Source organism: Helianthus annuus, chromosome 15 (genome assembly GCF_002127325.2).
Source record: "Helianthus annuus cultivar XRQ/B chromosome 15, HanXRQr2.0-SUNRISE, whole genome shotgun sequence".
In the NCBI taxonomy this organism is placed as follows: Eukaryota; Viridiplantae; Streptophyta; class Magnoliopsida; order Asterales; family Asteraceae; genus Helianthus; species Helianthus annuus.
In genome coordinates this window covers 97,604,628-97,625,853 of record NC_035447.2, presented here as the reverse complement: position 1 = coordinate 97,625,853, position 21,226 = coordinate 97,604,628, and the positions used below count along the sequence as shown (strand labels likewise).

The following is a 21,226-nucleotide window of genomic DNA, read 5'->3' as shown; positions in this document are numbered from 1 at the left end:
TGTAACATGTGCTAAGAAAGCCACATAGTTCTTCCGAAGATACTTCCGTGCTTTAAAACAAGACATGAGTTTGAGACCACCGGCAGGCTTCTCACCACGAACCTGAAGGATCCCGCCTGTCGACAGTAGCACACGAACAATCTTCTCAGAACAAACTATCTCTGCGCGATGCTTAGATAACCAATCCATTCCCACAATAACGTCGAAGCTTCCAAGTTGCATTGGCGTGAGGTCAATAGGAAAAATATGGTCGTTAAGGTTCAACTGGCAGTTGCGTAGAACAGAATTAAGAACAATGGGTTCACCACTGGCAACCTCTACTGTCAAAGGTTTACTTAGTTTTGTTCTAGACACGCGAAGCATTGTCTCAAAAGACAATGATACAAAACTCTTGTCGGCACCCGAATCAAAAAGAACAGATGCTGGCTGATTATTAATAAAGAACGTACCGTTCACCACTTCGTTGTCTGCTTGTGCTTCTTGTGCATTCATGTTGAAGACTCGACCTCGAGCCTGAGCCTGATTCTGGTTTGCATTCTGGTTCTGGTTGGCTAGTCTTGGACACCGATTTCTGTAGTGGGTCAGATCCCCACAGTTATAACAAGCACCTGGTGGGTAGTTTGGTCGTGCAGCCTGACCCTGTTGCTGAACAACTTGTTGAGCAGGGTTCTGAACTGCGCGATTCTGAGCAAACCGACAAACATCGGCAAGATGACCCGACTTCCCATAGTTAGTACAGAAACCGCTACTGATATTGCGGCTGATGGTGACTGTTGCATTGATTGCACAAAGGTGCACTTCCTGAATAGGGCTTCTTTGCTGGAGGCTGGTTGGGAGCTGCCTGGTTAGCTTGGGCAGTGACAACATAGTTTTGGGAAGCCTTACGCTTCTTTGCCCTTTTCGATGAACCAGACTCCTTTCCGTTCTTGTTTTGACCTTTCTTGCTATCTTCCTTGTCAGCCGACTGCTTCTTGCCCTTGTCACCCTTCCTGTGTAATTTATTCTTTCGAATCTGCGAATCAGTCAACGTCGCTGATAACTCGATCGCCTGACGGAGTGTGGTAGGGTTGCTACCAGTAAGGATGTCTTGTACCGAGTCAGGCAGGCCGTCGATGTACCTTTCGATAGCCTTATCGAGTGGGGTAACCATAGTCGGGCAAAGCAGACTCAACTCCTCAAACCTATCAGTATAAGCCCTGTGCTCGCCACTATCTTGCTTCAAAACATCAAATTCTTTCTCCAACGCTCGTTGTTCATGACGAGGACAAAACTCCCTCATCATTAGAGCTCTCAGTTCAGCCCATGTCTGAGCTAGAGCAACTTCTGCACCTTGATTTCTCATAACCCCGTTCCACCACGTAAGAGCCCTCTTCTGAAACACACTCGAAGAAAACTCGACCTTGCGATTGTCAGGACACTGCACATGACGGAAAGTGTTCTCGATGCTCTCGAACCACTGAAGAAGCCCAGTTGCTCCCTCAGAACCACTAAACTTGAGTGGCTTAGCCGAGTTAAAATCCTTGTATTTGCATGTACCATTGTTGTTGTTGTTGGCCTGGTTCCATTGAGCAAAGAGATTTGGGAATTGAGCAGCCATCTGCTGCGCAATAATTTCTGCCAGCTCGGCAGTAGCTTTCTGGTTGTCGCGTCGAGGAGGCATTCTAGAAGAGAAAAACATGAAATGAAACGAGTGAGATGATTGGATGAAGAGAATGAGATGAAGCAAAATCAACAAAAGCAAAGATGGCGGTTATGCATCGCAAAGCAAACAAGCGACATGAAATGTCTAGTCTAAGTAAATGGGTCAGAATTAGTGTATCGCAAAGACATGCTCGCCTATAAGTGAACACTCACCCCAAGAGTTCCCAGGTAAGAGTGACTGGTCCGATTATGTGGATTTGTACGAACACTCTAGCCTTAGACAGAAAACCCAGGGTACAGGCATTCACTCTTCCAGTTCGCACGTGTTCACACTATTAACCCAAAACTTTGACGGGATTTTTGAAATCCAAAGAGGTTCAAAACCATATAACAGAGGGTTCAAAACCTAGTAATCAATCATCCTCGACCAGATGATTAATTTTCAAAGCGGATTCGGAACCGAAGTTCTCGTTGTGGTTATCACCTAAGGATAGGTGATGTGCATGTTTTAAACTCTAAACACAAGATAACTTGTGTTAGGGTCCTAGAAAGTTATAGTCTAGGTCAAAGCATTACTAATAACCTAATTCCCTATAACCAATGGCTCTGATACCAACTCTTCTGTCACACCCCGGCCGCGTATAACATGCAACCGCGGTGGAAACGCCGGGGAGTGTTGTGGACAGAATTAATTGTTATACAACCATGAAAATTAAAGTTACATTATTTATCAAACACGGGTGTTACATTGTCTTAAAAGGAAGTACAGAATTCAAAACATCGTTATACTAGTTCTATCTTCATATTTAGTCTCTAAGGCACAGGTCCGCCCTAGTATCGTGATCAACATCCTATGGAACAGTTCCTGAAAACACCTGTGAAAGTAGGTACGTCAGCATAAAAATACCTGTGAGATACATAGGTTTTGTGAAAGTGGGATTCATGACTTGGGTTTTAAAGAAATGTTTAATAACAGTCAGTCATGAACCTTGTAATTTGTCTCGCTTTGTAAACCATTTGAAAAACGATAATATCAGATGATATGTATAGATAAACGTAAGGTTAAATGAATAACCTAGTAAAAATGAGTTGAATAAAATAAGTTGTTTTGTAAGACAATGTTTTATGAAAAGTATGTTATTTGTATAAAATGTTATATGTCTAAACTGAAATGATTCTGATAACGCTAAGATATGTAATATTATACAAACATTTATATATAGGAAGTACCGGCGGCGTATCCACCATGTTTGCATCATATTACATACTCCACGTTACTCAAACCATTTACCCAAACCATCCACCATGTAAGATTGTTCTTGTATAACTCAATTGTCAAGTGTTATTGTGTAAATCATGTCAAATGTCTATGTTCAATGTAAACCACCAAATGTGTATGTCAATGTCAACGTGTTTATGTTCAATGTAAATCATGTAATCTGTATCCCAAAGTGTATCATGTACGGTAAGCGAAATGTATCAACTTAAACCATATGTAAAATGCACAAAACAAGTCGTTGAAGTAAAACGTGGTTTAAATCAACGTTCTGTTCTGTGGAAAAATGCATGCTCTATTAATATTAACATTTATGCGGTATTGTGAAATATGCATACATCCAAGCCTTGAGACTGTGGCGATAAACCCTTAAACAAATTAAAGGTTTATCTAAGTTATGTATATCAAATTCGGCCATTCCTTACAATCCTATCAACCCAGGACTTCAGGAACGGGAGTTGTCAATTCCTATGGTACCACTTCCTACTAACGAACGGCGTAGCTAATGTTAATGAATGTATTGTCCCATGTTAAACAAACCAAATGTCATAACAAAATGAAGGCATGTGATGTAAACAATTGTACTAAGTATGCTAAGTAAACATACGAAGCAGAAATGTTCATGTAAATCAATGTGTCCATATGCTGAGTAAACATATGCAAAAGAAATGTTCATGTAAATCAATGTGTCCATATGCTGAGTAAACATATGCAACAGAAATGTTCATGTAAATCAATGTGTCCATATGCTGAGTAAACATATGCAACAGAAATGTTCATGTAAATCAATGTGTCCATATGCTGAGTAAACATATGCAACAGAAATGTAATGTAAATCAATGTACTAAGTACGCACACAATGGGCATACATAGCATGAAATGTAATGAAATCATGTACTATAATGTACTAATGAGCATAGCAGATATACGATGTGAAAATATGGAAAGCATGAAAGTAACAGATAGGCACATGTGTTTCACCCCAAAACAGTTTGGAAAACAGTAAAAGAGGGGTTCAATGTACTCACATTGACACCTCGAAAGCATTTAAAAGATGGGGTTCTATGTACTCACCTGAGATTGCTTTGAATTCCTTGTATAATAACCAGATAATGCTAGAGATCATGGAATATCAAACGGCACCTAATAGGTAGCTATGTTAATATACCGGACCAAATCGGAAGGATCGGATAGTATGCGGGTTCGTAAACCAAACGAGTATGGAGACTCGTGTAATATGGTTTAACAAAGCCTACATACTAAAATGAAACTTAACCTAAGTGCTTACGGCCCATCACGACCCGTTTAGGTAGCTTATGCTACCCTAACGCGTCGTTCGCGTAGAACGCGTTCGGAACGCCTAGCATTGCGACCACAAGGTATAACCTCGGAAGGTTATAGCTATGGTCACCTAATGTGTTTGGTCGGATCCTAATGATCGACCAAATGGGTCGGGTTCGAAAGTATAAGCGATGGTTTAGATCGCTTACCTTACGACCCTATATAAGCACTATACTAAAAGTGACGAGCTAAGCATGTTAGAACATGCTTAACTAAGTTTAGAAAACAGGTTTGGCATCAAAGCAAACGGCTTTGATGCTCACGAGTAGTTTGGTTACAAAATATGCAAGAATGCACATTTTGGCCGAAACTACGACTCGTCACTGAGCCTAGATAACGTGGTAATTAGTAGGTATAGTCACTACGGACTATAAACATCGTGATCACGCTCACGTTATGAAGTTCCATGAACTTCGGGTTGACCATAGGCTGGTCAATGAAGAAAGTCAACAAAACGTTGACTTTCGGACTCGAAAAGCGAATAAAAGAGCGAAAGAATACTTACGGAGGGTCCCCGAATGCTAATCTAGATCAAAATGGCTCAGGTATGAAACAAAGGTTCCAACTTAGAGCTCTTGATCAGATTGTGTGGGTTTTTGCAAGAATGGGGGTGGGGTATTTATAGTATTTCCCGAACCGTTAGGATCGTTTCTTGAAAAACGTGATTGAATCTTGCGCGTACACTTGTCGTAAACTTGTGGTTACTGAAAATACCCCTTAGTGAGCTGAAAGGGCAAGTTTAAAACATGTGGTTGTGGTTAAACCAGCTGAAATTTGCTGACTAGCTGATCTTATCTATTCTGGGAGTCTGACGCGCCCCGCGTAAGGATTTGGGCAATCCTTACGCGCCCCGCCTGAGGGTCACAGATCAGAATTTTCAGTTTTAGTCCCTGCACTTCAGAAACATGCAATTTGGCCCATTTTTGGCACTTTTAAGCCCCGTTAACCTCATTTCAAGGCTCTAAGATGGAGTTAGAGTGTAGGGGACTTAAAATATGCTCAAAAATATTCCGGATGTCGGCTCGTTTGGTCGTACGATCGCGATGTTCGCTTAATTACGACGGAATGCGGAATGTTCGTTACAGTTCAAATTGGCATACTTTCGTAGTTTGTCAAGTTTAGTCCCTGTAAGCGAATTAACTTGTTTTTGCCATACCAAAGCCTTCAAAACTTATTTCTAAGTTATGTAAAGGTTATTTAGGGTATGTTGAGTATATGTTGATGTTCCGGAGTATTTGTCGCATTAAACTGAGTACGTTTAAGCACCAGTTAGCGTATAACTCTCCAGAAAGCAATGTAGAGTTTGAAATTGAACAAAAGTTAAAACATGAAAAATGTAAAACATAACCAAACAAACATTGGGATAAAATAACATTTTTTTACTGATAACTGAACTGTTCACAATGATTACAAGCACAAATGTTACACATTCCTAGAGGATGAGCTTATGGCGCGAGGAATTGGAGATAATCTTGTGGATCTTGAGGAAATTCGAGAACCACAAATTGATCAACCAATAGTCGAATCTACCTCTCAACAAAATATTGTTGAACCTGAACCTGAGAGGATTCAGGAATCTGATGTAACACTAGGCATCCGCAGAAGTACGAGGGATCGTCATGAACCTAATCGGTATTCACCTGTTAGGTACGTCTTGATAATAGATCAAGAAGAGCCCTCAACCTACAAAGCTGCGATTTCAGGTAACGAATTTGAAAAATGGCTCGAAGCCATGGGCGTCGAGATGCAATCCATGTATGACAACCAAGTCTGGGATTTGGTTGAACTTCCTCCCGAATGTCGGACTGTAGGAAGTAAATGGGGTTTCAAGTTGAAAACAGACATGGATGGAAATGTGCAAACCTATAAGGCTCGGTTGGTTGCTAAAGGATTTACTCAGACTCAAGGAGTTGATTATGAGGAAAACTTCTCGCCAGTAGCCATGCTTAAGTCTATTAGGATTCTACTTGCCATAGCCGCGTATTATGACTACGAGATATGGCAAATGGATGTCAAAACCGCGTTCCTAAATGGACATCTAACAGAAGATGTCTATATGGAGCAGCCTGAAGGTTTTGTAGATCCTAAGAATCCTAAGAAAGTTTGCAAGTTGAATAAATCCATTTATGGATTGAAACAAGCATCTCGAAGCTGGAATCTTCGTTTTGATCAGAAAATCAAACAGTTTGGTTTCATTAAAAACGAAGATGAGCCGTGTGTTTACAAGAAGGCAAGTGGGAGTTCTATTACTTTTCTAATCCTGTATGTAGATGACATACTTCTCATTGGAAACAATATCCCGATGCTGCAGGACGTTAAATCCTGGCTTGGTAAATGTTTCTCAATGAAGGATCTTAGAGAAGCTGCTTATATTCTAGGAATAAAGATTTATAGAGATAGATCTAAGCGGCTACTTGGACTTAGTTAAAGTACATATATTGATAAGGTCATTCGACGTTTTTCAATGCAAGATTCCAAGAAGGGTCTCTTGCCAATGGCTAGTGGAACCGTACTGAATAGTCATCAGTGTCCCAAATTGGACGAAGATAAAGAGGATATGAATAAGGTTCCATATGCCTCTGCTATCGGTTCCATCATGTATGCCATGTTATGTACTAGACCGGACGTATCGTTTGCTCTGAGCTTGACTAGCAGATATCAACAGAATCCTGGTAAAAGTCACTGGATTGCTGTGAAAAATATCCTAAAGTACTTAAAAAGAACTAAGGATATGTTTCTGATATTTGGCGGTTTGGAAGAAGAGATGAGAGTAAAGTGTTACACTGACGCAAGCTTCCAAACGGACCGTGATGTTTCACGATCGCAGACAGGCTATGTTTTTACTTTAAATGGTGGTGCTATAACTTGGAAGAGTTCTAAGCAAAGTGTGGTGGCCCAGTCGACCACTGAATCAGAATATATAGCGGCTTCAGAAGCTGCTAAGGAGGCTGTTTGGATGAAAAAGTTCATTGCTGATCTCGAAGTTATACCAAGCATACAGAAGCCTATCGATATATTTTGCGACAATACAGGTGCAATTGCTCAGGCAAAGGAACCAAGGTCACATCACAGCACGAAGCATATTCTCAGAAAATTCCATTACATACGGGAAGTTTTGGAAAGAGGAGACATCGTAGTAGAGAAAATTGATACTGATCAGAATCTAGCGGACCCGTTTACTAAGCCTATACCTCAAGTGAGACACGAGAAGCATGCTGATTGTATAGGTCTTAGATATGCTAGACAGTGGGTCTGATTTTGTACTTTAGTAATTTGGTGCATTTTGAACTGTAAACAGTATTTTATGTTTATTTGAATTTAATGGTTGAATGTCTTTTAAACTATTATATTTGTGTTCAAATATTAGTACGTCAAGTCTCTATGAATATTGTATTCTAAAATGTCCGTAGTCTATCAGATTCGTGAGAACCAATCTGGTAAAAGACTATTGTGAATTAGATGGTTGATCCATATCATGGATACTCAAAGTGTTGAGAACCATATTCACTGATATGATTAGTTGAATCATATTGGGCGTAACTCGTTTCAAAATGATCTTCATGGATCTTAGTCATAAGACATTTTGAATAGGTACGATCATTGTATCCTTAGACCTGCGGTACATACTAGAACTAACTTAAATGAATGGTTGCTCTTTGATTCTATCTAACGCTGTACGTAACTGGCAGTAATAAGGATAGTTTTGGGAATGATCTGAAGTTTAGTAGGAGTTGTTTGTAGCCAAAGGGATCTGTGCTTCTATACTTAGGAGAGGAACACTCTGGCGCCTTTCGTTGATTTGAACTGGTGTTAAACGCGTGGCCATGCTCGAACTAGTAATAGTTTGATAAACCACTTCAAATCAGGAACGAAATTAGAAATGGTTGAATAATATATGAGAATGAATTGGATCCATGTCTCATGTTCAAAAAGTGTTCAATACAGAGGGATAAATGAATCGATAACTAGGGCTATAGTATTTGTATAACCAAAGGTTTGATTAGTGCAAAGAATTAGTTGACATAAATTTGTCATACCTTGCTGGGGGCAATATGATGCAGCTAGGCACCCACTATTGTCTACATTGAAACTTAATCGGCCAATCGACCAAGTGGGAGATTGTTGGATAGGATGTTCAATTGTCGATTAATATTCAACGTTACCGTCAAGGTACGACCCAAAGAGTTACACTTTGGGCAACGAACATTTAACGGTGTTTTAATCATTAATCACCGGATCACGAAATAATAAGCGTAATAAAAGAAACGGGTAATTATTTAGAATAATTACAGAGAGCCGGATTAATATTATAATTAATTTGTTAATTATAATTAATATCAAATAATTGTTATAACTATAAGATAATTATGTGGAGTTGTGATTAGATTATAATTCTTATCTAAGTCTAAAAATTAAAGATATAAGTATATCTTTTATTAAAAGACTTTAGCACAAATCTTCCTATAGTTCTAAAATATATCTTATAATCTGATACATATCGCTTTTTCCTTCTGGAAGTTGGTGGATGAAAAGAATCCTAAACCTAAACAAATTGGATTCCTATTAGTCAATATATGTATTGAAGCTATACAAGAAAAATAACTCTATTTTTTTAAGAGATACGGAACATTAATTGAGGAGTTTTTTTTGCATGCTTTCAAAAGCTTGAAAAGAAACAGAAAGTAGAAGACTTAATTGATTCTTGTTGCCGTCGCTAAGAAAAACAAAAGAGAAGGAACAATTCTTGAGGCTCAAATTAATCATAGTTTTGATTACGCAAAAAGGTAAGTAAAGTTTTAAACTTTATTTTCTTTAGATTAAGGCTTCGTTTGAAATCGTTTCAAACGAACAAATATGTTTTCGTGGTCAACGATCATCTAGCGAGATCGTTCGTTGAACCAAGGTGTCGTTCTTGGATGTCACGATTCTTTAATCTTAATATAACCTATTTTGATTGTAATGAGATCACTAGTGGAATCGGTTTAGAACCGAACCTCGTGTACATGTTTTCCGCTGCGTTCAGTTTGTTTGACAAATTGATTAAAATTATTTTCTAAAAGTTACACGAAATTTTCCAACAGTGGTATCAGAGCCACCTTACAAATCAAAGTAGGCTAATTTTATTATAGTGTTTGTAGATCTATAAAATAGTTATAGGATTGCATGCTTAAAATCGAGTAGATTTGGCATAGGATCCTGTCACGTATAATAGTTATAGGCAAGTTTTATTAAGGCCAAACATGAACACTTGTCAAAGTTCTCTTTGACAAAATATTTGGCCTTAACCTATTTCGTTTAGCTTAATGATCGTAGTATGCAAATCCGGGTCTAGAATCGTTTTTCATAACACGTGTACTAAATTAGTTTTTGGAGCTACACGCGTTAAATTAGTTTAAAGAAAAACGAATATATTAAAATAATTATTTTTAATATATACCAAACTAAAATATTAAAAAAAACGTAACTAAACACTTTATTTTAAACATAAAGTTAAAATTTTGTTAAGTCTTTTCGTTACAATATCTAAAGGAAATTTAAGTTTTCTTTATATTAAAGTTTTTTTTGGATTGGATCTAAGATTAAGTGGGAGCGCAAAAGGGTTTGTGCTACACTTAATTGGCTCGGTTCAAGTTCTTGGGCTCGAACGAACCGAACATATTATGAACCCGGAATTGCATATTTATTTATTTATTTTGCGTTTTGCCATGAGATGTTTATTACGCCATAAAATTAGTAACTAATACACGATCATTAAAACGACAATTTTAATAAAAGGTTTATTAAGTATTGGATAGGTAATTAAAATAAACAGTTTATTTTAAAATACAAAAAAATCAAAATTGGTTATTCAAAAATTAAAAGTTAATTTGAAAACCGTAATTAATAAAAGTTATTAATTAAAATAAATTTGCGACACGACTAACTCAGATTAAATAGGGTATTTAAAATTAATCGGTCGAGTGATTGAAAGGTGTTTCAAGTCGTTACAAATTAAAACGTAAAATTGATTTTTACAAAGGAATTGTATAGCCTATGTTCATGCCATAGGCCGTACAAGTATTTTAAAACGACCAGAACTGGTAATTTTAAAATATAACCCAAACTAAAATCGATATTCTACGCCACCCTGAATTAAGAACACCCGAACTGATCTATCCGAACCCCTGGTGCTAGTGTTTACCCTGCATCCAGGCCTACGGTTTTGGTTAGGGGTAGTTCCGCGATTTCCATGCTTACATGGGCCGGGCTACAGTTCTGATTTGAGGACAAATATCACTTTTGCGACACGAGAGCAAATGTTAGTGTTTACCCTGCATTTGTTTTCTACGGTTGTGAAAGTGGGCGTAGTTGGGGTTAACGTACCAATGCTTGACACTACTCGTCATGCGACCCCAAACCGAGAATTGTGTAGTTGACACAATTGGTGATCGTCACCTACCCTTCAATCTATGCCAATGAAGAGTACTAAGTCCATTCACTGAGTTATGGGGAGATGGGATCTCATCCTAATTCCTAAAATTTTGTATATCTTGGGTCAAAATTGAATTAGGTTAATGCATGAAAATTACTAATAAAATTTTCTTCTAAATTCTACCGATGTCTACAAACAATTCTGATAACACCAAATTCTCGCTTAAGTCCATCCTTGAAAATGCTAAACTTGATAATTCTAACTTCATGGATTGGTACCGCAACCTGAAAATTGTTCTCAGGGCGGAGAAAAAGGCTTATGTCCTTGAAGGACCAATTCCCGAAGCACCTGCTGCTAATACGGGTGCAGCCCGTAGGACATGGGAAAAACATGTTGATGATTCCCAAGATGTGACATGTCTTATGCTTGCTATGATGATTCCAGAACTTCAGAAGAATCTGGAAAACTTGAGAGCATATGAGATGAGTGAGCAGCTGAAAAACATGTTTCAGCAGCAAGCTCGTCATGAGCGTTTTGAGGTGATGAGATCTCTCATTACATGTCGCATGCAGGATGGTACTTCGGTCAGTGCTCATGTACTGAAAATGTAGTCTTTCGTTGATCAACTGGAGCGTCTGAACGCACCCCTTAATAATGAGTTAGCTACGGATGTGATCCTTAACTCGCTACCCAATTCATATCATCAGTTCGTAATGAACTATAACATGAATGGGTGGGAAAGAACGATCCCAGAGTTGCATCAGATGCTAAAAACTGCTGAGACAAACATCCCAACTAAGGGCAATCCAGTGCTGGCGATCAGGGAAGGAAGAATTACCAAGAAGAAGCAGTCCAAAGGGAAAAGGCAAGGCGAGTAAGCAAGACAAGGGCAAAGGCAAAAAGGTTGCCACTCCGAAGGCAAAGCCTCATAAAGATGCCAAGTGTTTTCACTGTGATGAGATCGGGCATTGGAAGAGGAATTGTCCCAAGTACCTGGCTGAGTTGAACTGTTCACAATGATTACAAGCACAAATGTTACACATTCCTAGAGGATGAGCTTATGGCGCGAGGAATTGGAGATAATCTTGTGGATCTTGAGGAAATTCGAGAACCACAAATTGATCAACCAATAGTCGAATCTACCTCTCAACAAAATATTGTTGAACCTGAACCTGAGAGGATTCAGGAATCTGATGTAACACTAGGCATCCGCAGAAGTACGAGGGATCGTCATGAACCTAATCGGTATTCACCTGTTAGGTACGTCTTGATAATAGATCAAGAAGAGCCCTCAACCTACAAAGCTGCGATTTCAGGTAACGAATCTGAAAAATGGCTCGAAGCCATGGGCGTCGAGATGCAATCCATGTATGACAACCAAGTCTGGGATTTGGTTGAACTTCCTCCCGAATGTCGGACTGTAGGAAGTAAATGGGGTTTCAAGTTGAAAACAAACATGGATGGAAATGTGCAAACCTATAAGGCTCGGTTGGTTGCTAAAGGATTTACTCAGACTCAAGGAGTTGATTATGAGGAAACCTTCTCGCCAGTAGCCATGCTTAAGTCTATTAGGATTCTACTTGCCATAGCCGCGTATTATGACTACGAGATATGGCAAATGGATGTCAAAACCGCGTTCCTAAATGGACACCTAACAGAAGATGTCTATATGGAGCAGCCTGAAGGTTTTGTAGATCGTAAGAATCCTAAGAAAGTTTGCAAGTTGAATAAATCCATTTATGGATTGAAACAAGCATCTCGAAGCTGGAATCTTCATTTTGATCAGAAAATCAAACAGTTTGGTTTCATTAAAAACGAAGATGAGCCGTGTGTTTACAAGAAGGCAAGTGGGAGTTCTATTACTTTTCTAATCCTGTATGTAGATGACATACTTCTCATTGGAAACAATATCCCGATGCTGCAGGACGTTAAATCCTGGCTTGGTAAATGTTTCTCAATGAAGGATCTTAGAGAAGCTGCTTATATTCTAGGAATAAAGATTTATAGAGATAGATCTAAGCGGCTACTTGGACTTTGTCAAAGTACATATATTGATAAGGTCATTCGACGTTTTTCAATGCAAGATTCCAAGAAGGGTCTCTTGCCAATGGCTAGTGGAACCGTACTGAATAGTCATCAGTGTCCCAAATTGGACAAAGATAAAGAGGATATGAATAAGGTTCCATATGCCTCTGCTATCGGTTCCATCATGTATGCCATGTTATGTACTAGACCGGACGTATCGTTTGCTCTGAGCTTGACTAGGAGATATCAACAGAATCCTGGTAAAAGTCACTGGATTGCTGTGAAAAATATCCTAAAGTACTTAAAAAGAACTAAGGATATGTTTATGATATTTGGCGGTTTGGAAGAAGAGATGAGAGTAAAGTGTTACACTGACGCAAGCTTCCAAACGGATCGTGATGATTCACGATCGCAGACAGGCTATGTTTTTACTTTAAATGGTGGTGCTATAACTTGGAAGAGTTCTAAGCAAAGTGTGGTGGCCCAGTCGACCACTGAATCAGAATATATAGCGACTTCAGAAGCTGCTAAGGAGGCTGTTTGGATGAAAAAATTCATTGCTGATCTCGAAGTTATACCAAGCATACAGAAGCCTATCGAGATATTTTGCGACAATACAGGTGCAATTGCTCATGCAAAGGAACCAAGGTCGCATCACAGCACGAAGCATATTCTCAGAAAATTCCATTACATACGGGAAGTTTTGGAAAGAGGAGACATCGTAGTAGAGAAAATTGATACTGATCAGAATCTAGCGGACCCGTTTACTAAGCCTATACCTCAAGTGAGACACGAGAAGCATGCTGATTGTATAGGTCTTAGATATGCTAGACAGTGGGTCTGATTTTGTACTTTAGTAATTTGGTGCATTTTGAACTGTAAACAGTATTTTATGTTTATTTGAATTTAATGGTCGAATGTCTTTTAAACTATTATATTTGTGTTCAAATGTTAGTACGTTAAGTCTCTATGAATATTGTATTCTAAAATGTCCGTAGTCTATCAGATTCGTGAGAACCAATCTGGTAAAAGACTATTGTGAATTAGATGGTTGATCCATATCATGGATACTCAAAGTGTTGAGAACCATATTCACTGATATGATTAGTTGAATCATATTGGGCGTAACTCGTTTCAAAATGATCTTCATGGATCTTAGTCATAAGACATTTTGAATAGGTACGATCATTGTATCCTTAGACCTGCGGTACATACTAGAACTAACTTAAATGAATGGTTGCTCTTTGATTCTATCTAACGCTGTACGTAACTGGCAGTAATAAGGATAGTTTTGGGAATGATCTGAAGTTTAGTGGGAGTTGTTTGTAGCCAAAGGGATCTGTGCTTCTATACTTAGGAGAGGAACACTCTGGCGCCTTTCGTTGATTTGAACTGGTGTTAAACGCGTGGCCACGCTCGAACTAGTAATAGTTTGATAAACCACTTCAAATCAGGAACGAAATTAGAAATGGTTGAATAATATATGAGAATGAATTGGATCCATGTATCATGTTCAACAAGTGTTCAATACAGAGGGATAAATGAATCGATAACTAGGGCTATAGTATTTGCATAACCAAAGGTTTGATTAGTGCAAAGAATTAGTTGACATAAATTTGTCATACCTTGCTGGGGGCAATATGATGCAGCTAGGCACCCACTATTGTCTACATTGAAACTTAATCGGGCAATCGACCAAGTGGGAGATTGTTGGATAGGATGTTCAATTGTCGATTAAGATTCAACGTTACCGTCAAGGTACGACCCAAAGAGTTACACTTTGGGCAACGAACATTTAACGGTGTTTTAATCGTTAATCACCGGATCACGAAATAATAAGCGTAATAAAAGAAACGGGTAATTATTTAGAATAATTACAGAGAGCCGGATTAATATTATAATTAATTTGTTAATTATAATTAATATCAAATAATTGTTATAATTATAAGATAATTATGTGGAGTTGTGATTAGATTATAATTCTTATCTAAGTCTAAAAATTAAAGATATAAGTATATCTTTAATTAAAAGACTTTAGCACTAATCTTCCTATAGTTCTAAAATATATCTTATAATCTGATACATATCGCTTTTTCCTTCTGGAAGTTGGTGGATGAAAAGAATCCTAAACCTAAACAAATTGGATTCCTATTAGTCAATATATGTATTGAAGCTATACAAGAAATATAACTCTATTTTTTTTAAGAGATACGGAACATTAATTGAGGAGTTTTTTTGCATGCTTTCAAAAGCTTGAAAAGAAACAAAAAGTAGAAGACTTAATTGATTCTTGTTGCCGTCGCTAAGAAAAACAAAAGAGAAGGAACAATTCTTGAGGCTCAAATTAATCATAGTTTTGATTACGCAAAAAGGTAAGTAAAGTTTTAAACTTTATTTTCTTTAGATTAAGGCTTCGTTTGAAATCGTTTCAAATGAACAAATATGTTTTCGTGGTCAACGATCATCTAGCGAGATCGTTCGTTGAACCAAGGTGTCTTTCTTGGATGTCACGATTCTTTAATCTTAATATAACCTATTTTGATTGTAATGAGATCACTGGTGGAATCGGTTTAGAACCGAACCTCGTGTACATGTTTTCCGCTGCGTTCAGTTTGTTTGACAAATTGATTAAAATTATTTTCTAAAAGTTACACGAAATTTTCCTACAGGGATAACACTTCTGTAGGTGATCACGTAGGTATCAACATTAACAGTCTTACCTCAGTTCGGTATCAGCAATGGATGACTGACAAACCTAACGTGAGAGAATATCAAGCTTGGATCGAGTATGATTCAGGTTTGAAAAATCTTACGGTTTCCTTCACGGGCTTTCAGAACAATACAGTTGTAAGGGAAGATGGACTTCATTATACAATTAATCTAATGGACGTGTTACCCGATCAGGTTATTATTGGGTTTTCTGCTGCTAGTTCTTTACAAAAACACAATATAAAATCTTGGATGTTTAATAGTTCAGAATTCTATGGTCCTGTTTCCAATTTTCCACCACATGAAGCACCTAACACATCCGGAATTTTTGTGGGATTAGCAGTTGGACTTGGACTTGCTTTAATTACTTTTATGGCTATACTTGCATTTATTTTGAGGAGGAGGAGGAGGAAGAAGATAAATGAGTTTTAGAGGAATCTGAACTTGCTGTGGAGATGAATAATGAATTTGAAATGCGAGCTGCAGGGCCTAGAAAATTCTCCTACCTTGAGTTAGCTCGTTCAACTGCCGGATTTGCGGAGGAAGGGAAGCTTGGACAAGGAGGTTTTGGAGGGGTTTACAAAGGATTTTTGGAAGATCAAAACACATATGTTGCAGTCAAAAGGGTGTCAAAGACTTCCAGACAAGGAATCAAGGAATATGCGTCGGAAGTAAGGGTCATTAGCCGATTGAGGCATAGAAATTTGGTGCAACTCATCGGATGGTGCCACGAGAAAGGAGAACTCCTGCTTGTTTATGAGTATATGGAAAATGGAAGCTTAGATTTTCATCTTTTCAAGGAAAAAAGTTTGTTGACGTGGAGCACAAGGTACAAAATTGCCATTGGTTTGGCTTCTGCTTTATTCTATCTGCATGAAGAATGGGAGCAATGTGTTTTGCATAGAGATATCAAATCCAGTAATGTGATGTTGGACTCAAACTTCAATGTGAAGCTAGGTGATTTTGGTTTAGCTAAGTTGGTTGACCATGAGAAAGGCTCTCAGACAACAACGAGATTGGCTGGAACCTTTGGTTACATGGCTCCAGAATATCTGCTCACTGGCAAGGCAAGCAAAGAATCAGATGTGTTTAGCTTTGGGGTTGTGGCATTAGAAATAGCATGTGGAAGAAAGCCTATTGTGGACGAGGCTCAAGATAATCAAATACGATTAATAGACTGGGTTTGGGATCTCTTTGGGAGTGGGATACTTTTAGAAGCAGTTGATTCGAGACTCAAGTTAGCTTTTGAGGAAGAACAAATCAAGCGCTTGATGATTGTTGGATTATGGTGTGTGCACCCAGACTCAGGACTTCGCCCAACGATGAGACACACAATTCAGGTACTGAAATATGAAGCCCCCTTGCCCGTACTCCCTTCAAAGATGCCAGTGGCGTCTTACGTGACACTTCCGAAGGTCTCTAATTCAGATTTATCAAGACCATCGACATCAGCGACTTACCTGACACCTCCGAGTGTCTCTAATGCAGATTTCTGAAGGCCATCAACTTCAGCGTCTTACCTGACACCTTCGAATGTGAATTTCTCAAGGTCGTCAACATTTACAAATTCATCTATAGTAGTTGTGTTATAGGTAAGCAACACAAGTATATTGTAGTGCTGCTTTAAATCAGAATACATTAGTCTCTAGTTTACTTGGTGTTTTGGTTGATTTGGAAAGCCAGGAGTACATTAGTCTTTAGAAAAGATACAAGCTCCCTTTGATTCTCCTTTTTCATTTTGAACTGTAACTTGTAATTTCTTCACTAGCGTCTTCCTAGTTCTTTTTTATGATATTGCTATCGTTTTAAGAAAAAAAGATAAACCAATGTATTGGTTAGATAACTTACTAACACATACTCATATGTGCAGGGGTGAGATTTGATACAAACAGGAGTTAACAAACAAATAGTACAAAAAAGGTTTACCCACTTGTGTGGGGTTCCTATCTAGGAGGTGTCAAGGTCAAACTGGCAATAATATGCCAACCACGAGATTCCTACTCGTGACCTGGGTGATTAAAGGCCAAAGGCCTAACCGGGTGATCTAACCGTCCAAAAAAAACTAGAGTAATTATTGTTACGCTACTTTAAAATGGTAGCATAATAATAATTACTCTATTTATTTGTACCATTTATACATTTAAGACTTTTTGTATCTGACTAAAACCGCTATCACGAATATTATGTTTTTATGTGTTCTGTTTCAGGAAGCCTTTTTCTCATTTTTCATTCTCCCACATTTTGCATATCTTTGTTTTGTTTGTACTTAAACATACTAAGGACAAAGTGCAATTCAATTGTTGGGAGGGAAAATTAAGGAATTAAATCTTTATGTTGTTTGTTCAAGTCTTACACAAAACTTTTTAGAAACATTTTAACACCCCAAATTTTTCGAAAATAAAATAAAAAACCAAACATAAATTTCCAAAACCCAAAAATATTTAAATAAGACCCATCAATTGTTGGTTTTGAAACCTAGTATCATAAACGTCTTCTCTAAGCCACATAAACAAACCACCATTGATATTTATACTAAAGGAAATAATAGGGTGTGAAAAGTAGAAAAAAGCTATATTTTATACGAATTCACACTTAACCCAATTTTCACTCGGTTTATGGGATCCGTTCTGGACATCGTCTATTACATCTTTTATTTATGGCCGTTCATTTGAAACTTGTGTGATAACCAGATGTTTTCTGTAAATTTAGAACTTGTCAACATAATGCATCTCAGACTGAAAACTGAATACTTGTAAGTAAATGACGGAGATATTAGGATTTCAGGCCTTTGTAACATTTTCTTTTGTTTTCACCTAGCTACAAAAATACCCCCTAAACTTTGAACCTTTTCCTTTCATGTCATTCACCCGTAACTTATTGCAAACTCACACAGTCAACCAACCAATATATTTTACACCTATTTTAGCAAAATATGGTGTGTGAATTGCATTTTATTCACCTTTTTACCAAATCTTCCAAATTTAAGCACATACCTACATATTTAGCATTTTTAAGACCTCTTGATATTTGCACGTGTTTGTGTTAATCAATAAAAGTTTTCTATTTATTTTCAAAGTTAAGGTCTGTAAAACACCGAAATTCTCATGGCATGTTTTCTGAAAGTTTGGTAACGTGGTAAAAACACTTATATATAGGAAGTACCAGCGGCGTACCCACCATGTTTTAACCACGTTACGTCCGTTTCGTTATTCGGTGCCATGTTACGTTCCGTGTCTTACCATACACAGTAGAACACCCTATGATTTTCATGCGTCTACCACTATAATCCCATGTGCACCCGTAATTATATTGGTCGTCGCATGATCCGCATAGTTTATACTAGTTGTGTATGAGTCAGGGTATACAGTAACTTTGAAAATGAGAATGTGTGCGCGTGATAAAAAAAGTTAAGCATGTAAGTATGATTATGTTTGAGTATGTATGCGACCAGCGTAATGTCATACCCTGATTCTCGGTGGGCCCGGATGGGTATAATCGTGACGGTTGGATAACAGATATCACAATATAATAATATGCAGCGGAAGTATTGGAGTAAAATTATTAAAATAAAGCTTGAATATATAAAAGTATTACAAGCGTTCAATACAAGCCCACAGGCGGGATCTAATAAACAGAGCTTCAGACATCAAAGGCCTTAAGCATCAGGAGTTGCAAATTCCTTAGCCTCCATTCTAGCCGACCCGGATTCCCAGCCTATAATAAGGTTCGGTACCTGCGGTTCAATCTTTTGAAAATACGTCAGCCAAAGCTGGCAAATACAATTAACTGACTCTTTGGAAAATAGTTTTTCGAAAAGAGTTTTATACATAGAGAAAACCCGTAGGTGATCTTTTAAATATTTCTTGGGATTTATTCTTGTTACCAGATTTACATACTTGATTAACCCCCGATCGTTTTAGTTATCAAGTAGAACGGAATAAACCAGATTCTTACATTTATGCGCAATCATAGGCAGCCCATTTATGTAATACCCGCTCCAAGTGGCATAATTTCCTTCCCAAGATTAAAACTAAAATAAGTTAAGAATATTTACCTTTTTGCTAGCTTCCAATCAATAAGATTATGATTTAGCAAAAAGCCGTAAGTCTAAGTACTATTGAACCAAGTCCGATGATCTGGGGGGGTACTATAGTCTGGAATGAACAGATTTATTATCTGTTAGAATGTATACGTGCCAAAGGTAGTCCCTTTAGATATGACCCGATACTTAAGAATAGGTTTGCTAGATTAAGCGTATACCGAATAGAATGTGGTTTAAACCTTACAAGTACTAGGACTTGTATAATATGGGTAAACAAAGTACATTCTGGATTTTGAAGTGAAAATGATAAGATTTGACCCGTTTCGGTAAACTTACCTAAACTAGTTACATAAGCTTAACTGTACGCATATAAGCGATATCGGGTAATCGGATGAGTCATGAACAAGTTCTATATCCAAAAATACTTTAAATAAGTTATAATATTAGTAGGATATCAACTTATATGCCCGTTAAGGTTTTAAAATCAAACTATGCCTCATAAGGGCGTTTTAGTCATTAAGCCACGTATAAAAGGAACTTGCGTATAAACTGATGTTGTGAACATGATCATTCTGTAAAAATACTTTATTTGTGATATAATATCAATAAGTAATCAAACATATGTTAGTAGTTTTATGGTTTAAGACCAAACTATGTACGAAGGGGCATTTTGGTCATTATGAACATAGTTTGAGAACTCGTTTACAAATCTGAGTTAAGATCATGTACCTACTGCAAAAACATTTTAAATAAGTTATAAAATCAGTAGGTAACAAGTTTTGATTGATAGTTATGGTTTAAAACTATACTATGCGCCAAAATGGCGTTTCGGTCATTTAAATGACGTTATTTGCGATCTTTAGTCAAAACTCAGGTTAGGAACTGATGTGATATCCCAAAATATTTAAATTATGATATTATCTCAATAGACAATAAGTTTGATACGATAAATTATGTTTAAAACCATTTTATGTGCCGAAACGGTACTTTGGTCATTTTAAAACACAATTTATGATCTTATATGAAAACTCAGTTTATGATCAGTTTAATAACATTAAAATATGTTAACTACAGTAACATATCAGTAGGTAAACTATTTGCAAGTTTGTTATTGATTTAAACCTTATTTATTGCAAAAAGGGCATTTTGATCAAAGTATGGCATAATAACGAAACTTGTGCAAAAACTCAGAATACGATTATGATCATGTAATATAACCTCAGAGGGTTATGCTACATTAAATTACGATCATAATGCAACCTTAAATCAATAGCAAATTAATCTAAATCAGGTCAGAATCGAAAGTCAAAGCAGAAGTCAAACTTCGCGACTTTCGATTGCGAACCAACCTTAAAAAATGGAATTGACGAGCCAAACATATTTACACATGTTCTAATAATTATACCAACTTGTTTAAGTGTCAAAACATATTTTAGAAAATATTATAACATTTATAAAATTTGACCCATTTGACTTTTTAAACATTAAAATTTTGACCCGTCAATTGACCTAGTAAACGTGATTTCCAGGAGGTGTCCTTTTGAGGGATTAACACCTACCTAATTACGATCACGTAGCCATGTTTGACTCGAACAATGGCTGGACCATAAAGGTCAAAACCGAAGGTCAAAGCGTTTATCGAAAATGCTTGAATTTTAGCTTTAAAAGCCTAATAAACGAAAATGCAAAAGAATGAGCACTTACAAGTGGTCCAAGAGACTGATTTGAACTTCAAGGAAGCTCCCAAAAACCCAGGAACTTCCAAGTAGAAGTATAGAAG

The 21,226-nt window shown here is 37.4% G+C and overlaps 1 protein-coding gene across 1 annotated transcript; it reads left to right on the top strand.

Moving 5' to 3' along the window:
- Positions 1-15,841: 15,841 nt before the first annotated feature.
- LOC110913993 (L-type lectin-domain containing receptor kinase IX.1-like) lies at positions 15,842-17,027 on the top strand. The gene has a single exon (XM_035984707.1). It carries the CDS (start codon positions 15,860-15,862, stop codon positions 16,898-16,900), a length of 1,041 nt encoding a protein of 346 aa, XP_035840600.1. The 5' UTR covers positions 15,842-15,859; the 3' UTR covers positions 16,901-17,027.
- The last annotated feature ends 4,199 nt before the right edge of the window (positions 17,028-21,226 follow it).